Here is a 4675-nt window from a genome sequence, read left to right as displayed (position 1 = left end):
CGTCCCAGACGGGAGAAAACACAAAAAAAAAAGAATTTTTAATTGTGAGCTGCTAATACGGTCAGGTCAAGGACTACCCTTCTACTCCAACCTCGCAGACTCCTCTCGTTTTGGTACAAGGACTCGGGATTGAGAGCAAGTGATTCCTGTTGCTCGAAGAATGGCTGCCGCATAGAAAACCGTCCGCTCCTTTGATGTATATTAGCGCCAATATATTTTTACTGACTTACCACCGCTGCCAAGACTTTCCAACCAATGAATGATATCAGGGGGTTGCCGTATATCCTGGACTGGAATTCGCCCCCTTGGGTAGATATTAATTCAAACGCCCTCAGATTCTTTAGATGAATGGATGGGAAGTTCGGTGGACAACGAGATGAATGAAAAGTATCACCACAATTTAACAATAACGATTTAATATATATATATATATATCACTAAAAATACACTAAATATACAGTTCGGTAAAACATTTGATTCAAACCATGAATTAGTTATTTGTGCGCGGAACTCGGGATACGCGTAATAATTATTTATTCTAATTTGTAACTAATTTACAACTTCACCCGAATTAACCAGTAGAAAGAGAGAAGAAAGATTCTTCCGTTATGGCCCTTATACTTGTTTAACCATACGGTCGCTCTCGAAGGCGTAATTGCCTATGAATCGTATGTCGTAATAATAAAACTACCCAGTAGATATGTCTATAATTCCTAAGTACAATGTTAAGTTGATTTATCTTAAGCGCGGAGCTAAAAGTATTGCTGCTGATCGGATTGAGCGACGGATGAAGACTGGCTGCCGCTCCGCTGGTCTCCCACTTGGTTGACTCCCCAATGATGTTGCTGCGCATGCGCGCCGCTCAGACTTGCCGCCAGCACGCGAGGGTATTGCCCGTGGGAAAGGAGTGGCGTGATGTAGTACAAGCATTCCTTCGTTACTTTTCTGGGAATTGCTGCCAGTCGACGCTTATCACCGGATGTAGTTCCGAGAATTCTTAGCCTCAGGAATGCGGTTATCAGCGGATACATTTCACAGAATTCTCGGTTCCCAGGCGCGGTTATCACCGGATGTAGTTCCTGGAATCCTTAGCCTCTGGAATGCGGTTATCACAGGATGTAGTCTAGCCATTCGTGATATGAATGTCTCGGCTTGTCGCTCTATCTTTATTACTTATATTCTAAATATTACAACATTATTATTTTAATAATTATTATTTAATAATGTGTGCCATTATAAGTGTGCGAGGATTTTAATAGTATATAATTATTGTTATTTCTAATTATGATTCTCATCTTAATAATTATGTAATATAAGGTCCCTTACCGCTATTAATCTATTATTAATCTGTTTTTATGCGTGTACGTATATATGTATATATATATATACATATATATATATATTGTTAATTTCTAGATATAAGGTCTTACCTATGTACTTTATTCTGTTTGTTTAACAATTTTTATTTTGACATATGTTCTTTCTTTTTATTTATTAAGTGAACCTTATCTAACAATAGTGTTCCCATTTTAATAATAATAGTGAATTATATCTCTTGTTAAAATTTCTGAGGTGCGATTAATTATTATTATGGCGTTACCCACTGTAGATTAACCTACAGAAGATTTCCGAGAGCAGAATTACCGATGTTGGATTATCTAAAGTAGAACTAGAGACAGTATGATTACCGACAGTGGGATTAGCATTTCCGTATCCTATATACTAATGTCTAGAGATGCTTGGGTACCACACGTCGTTATACGGCGACGTGACACCTCCCCCCTTAATTGAGTCGTTAGGAAATTTCTATTTCTGACGACTTGTTTTTACGAGCTGCTAGGATGCTTTCGAGAATCGGATATTTTGAACTTCCTCTGGTTGCGGGTGTCGGAGTAGCATCATCTTTTGTGTCGTCCACCGTTACTTCAATGGTATCACTATTTCCTTCACCCTTTGTTGTCTTCCTTCCGTCTTGCTTATCTGATCGTCCCAGATGAAGAAGTAGATGCGTCAACGAACTCCAGATGGCTCCTAACAGATGTAAGCTCCATCCATAGACAGTATGGAGCACGTATCCTCTGATAATGGCGTCGACACATAATTTTACGCCTTTAACTAGGATAAATAATCCGATCATTCCAGCACTTGCTGATCCAAATGCTAAAAAGCCTTGCCACAGCTTCGAGATTGCGCTATCCGTAATTTTGTTGATGTCTGCTTCTCCCAATAAGTTATACATCGAAACAGTGTTAGGTGGGATGCGGTGTCCTGTCGCTCCTCTGGCAATTGTATTTAAAAGTCCTGGTCTCTCTGCGGGGAACATGATGTGGTCCCGTAAGTTGTCCAAGTCTTGATGCGTATATATTCCGCTCGTCATTAAGTTCTTGGTATTAATATATTTCCATGCTAGCTTTGTTAATGGTTGGAGTGTTTGAGGAGGGAGTACCTCCACAGGTTTCGGTGTCAGTCTGTACCAATTTCCCTCCAAGTAGTACATGGATGGTAGTAGTGCGTTGCATTCCTTTATGGTGCCTGTCTTTACCAGTATTCTCGATTTTGGTGTCAGGTAAAGACTGTTATTCTGGTGCGTGACAGGTAGTTCATGGTAACATTCTTCTGATTGCCTAATGCTGACTGGGACGGGTGTACATTTTACTATGTGAATGACTTCCCCTACAGTTACTGCCATGTACCCAGCTGCCTTCATGATTGTATAAGCGAACTCATCTGGGCGGAGGGTTGCTAATGCCAAAGCGTTCTTAAGGACCTGTTTTTCTAGTTCGCACTTTTGCCTAATTACGTCGCTGTACAGGGCTGTCATTTGCGTTCTTATGTGTTTTTCGAGGTAAACAAATTTGGAGTTAACATAAGCGAACAGATCGAGGTTTTCGACTGATAATTTTGCTTTTGACGCAAAGGTCCTTCCTTTCTGCGTCTCTAGAATGAATAATTTTGGATGCTCGCTCAGTAGTAAAGTATATCCGCACAAATGATGCTCTGCTCTTTTTTCCAAGGTGAATGTAACGTCTTGAGTCGTGATGGTGTATATGTCCGGGTATACTTCCGTATTACCCATGGTTTTTAATTTGGTCGCAAATCCTTCATATAACACCTTGTAGTTATCGAAGTTACAGGACGACTCCGGCCTGGTCGACCAAAACGCATTTCCTTCCTCGTCGGTTAGGCACATTCCATCCGTAAATACGCACACCTCTCCTTTGCTCAAAATCACGTTGTTCTGTCTTATCTTTACAGTAGCATAATATTCCTTGATGTTAATTTTGAGTGATGCTTGCACCACTACATTGTCCCACGTGCCGTACGGATCGGCGTATTGTGTTCCCGAACACTTGCCGTCCATTGAAATTGATCCTGCTAATGTGGCACTCCGATATTCGGTGGCATTGGCCCGCAATCCTGATACCTGCAGGGTCGGTGTTATTCCCATTATACCGGTGTTGAACGTGGCCTTGCATGCCTCAGCTGTTAAGTCCATCAGGTATATTCGCCTTCCATTTTGAACAGCTGACACATGTGATGACATTCCGCAATAATAAATTGTTCTATCAATCTCCACTCGGCATTGGTATACGTGCGTGTAATCGTATTCTGCTAATTGTAGAAGCTGAATGTAGACTTCTGTAGCATTGGGTGCATGTGATGGGATATTACATTCTCCCGTGTCCAATAGTGAAATTGTTGTGATGTTGGTTGATCCTCCCCCACAGTCGTACCCCAACAAACAGTAACATTCAGAGATGATTCCTACGGTTGTTATTAAAATTCCGAGAAGCCCCATGGTTTCTGTAAAATAATCTCCTTAACCTATTTCATTTTAGATATTCTTAACTTATTAGCATGCACTATCCTAGTATGGTTTCCTATTGATAGTTTAACATTATTTCGAGGGAGTATTTCTAAAATCTGATGAGGTCCTGTATATTGGTTGCCGAATTTGTTAGTAGGTTCCTTCAGTAAAAATACCTTATCCCCTTCCCTTAGCGTTAACGGTCTTGCTTTCTTGTCGTAATACCTTTTTGAAGTTTCCTTCGATCTCATCAAATTTTGTCGTGCTACCTCTTGTGTTCTATTTATTTTGTTTATTAGATTCGCGTAATATTGTAAGTATGTCCTGTCCATTTCATCGTCCAAAGGTGGATCTGAGGCTGGAACCCTAGCTAATTTTCCGAAGACTAGTTCGTAGGGCGTGTATCGTGTTCCCTCGTGTACACTTGTATTATATGAAAAGATAGCCGTGTCTACCCATTCGTCCCAATCTTTTTCCTTATCCGTAAATTGCTTCAGGTACTCGATTAGGACATGGTGAGACCTTTCCAATGATCCGTTTGACTGTGGGTAGAAAGCTGTAGTTTTGTACTGCTTTATCTTAAATTTACGTGCTATAGCTCGTAGTAGGGTACTTAAAAAGTTTGATCCTTGGTCTGTGAGTATTGCCCTAGGCGCTCCGAACTTACAAATTAAATTTGAGATTAAAGCATTGGCAATGTCTATTGATGTTGTGCTCGCAAGAGGGACGGCTAAAGAGAATTTTGTTAACTGATCCTGAATCGTCAAAATATATTTATTCCCCTTTTCAGTCTGGGCTAGAGGACCCACTACGTCGAGTGCTACTTTATCGAATGCAGATCCTGGTGTGTCCGTTAACACCATTGGT

At 40.7% G+C, this 4675-nt stretch overlaps 1 protein-coding gene across 1 annotated transcript; it reads right to left on the bottom strand.

Moving 5' to 3' along the window:
- Positions 1–1597: 1597 nt before the first annotated feature.
- On the bottom strand, positions 1598–3799 carry LOC146872098 (uncharacterized). Its single transcript, XM_085664375.1, has one exon. The coding sequence runs from the start codon at positions 3797–3799 to the stop codon at positions 1796–1798; it is 2004 nt and encodes a 667-aa protein (XP_085520501.1). The 3' UTR covers positions 1598–1795.
- Between the last annotated feature and the right edge of the window lie 876 nt (positions 3800–4675).

The sequence above is a fragment of the Vespa mandarinia genome, unplaced genomic scaffold (assembly GCF_050613455.1).
Source record: "Vespa mandarinia isolate Hongniang unplaced genomic scaffold, ASM5061345v1 scaffold_55, whole genome shotgun sequence".
In the NCBI taxonomy this organism is placed as follows: Eukaryota; Metazoa; Arthropoda; class Insecta; order Hymenoptera; family Vespidae; genus Vespa; species Vespa mandarinia.
The sequence above is the reverse complement of the archived record's forward strand: the minus strand, read 5'-3'. Positions and strand labels throughout refer to the sequence as shown.

Excerpts from the sequence above, each read along its gene's own strand:
- LOC146872098 (XM_085664375.1), bottom strand. The coding sequence starts at position 3,799 with ATGGGGCTTCTCGGAATTTTAATAACAACCGTAGGAATCATCTCTGAA.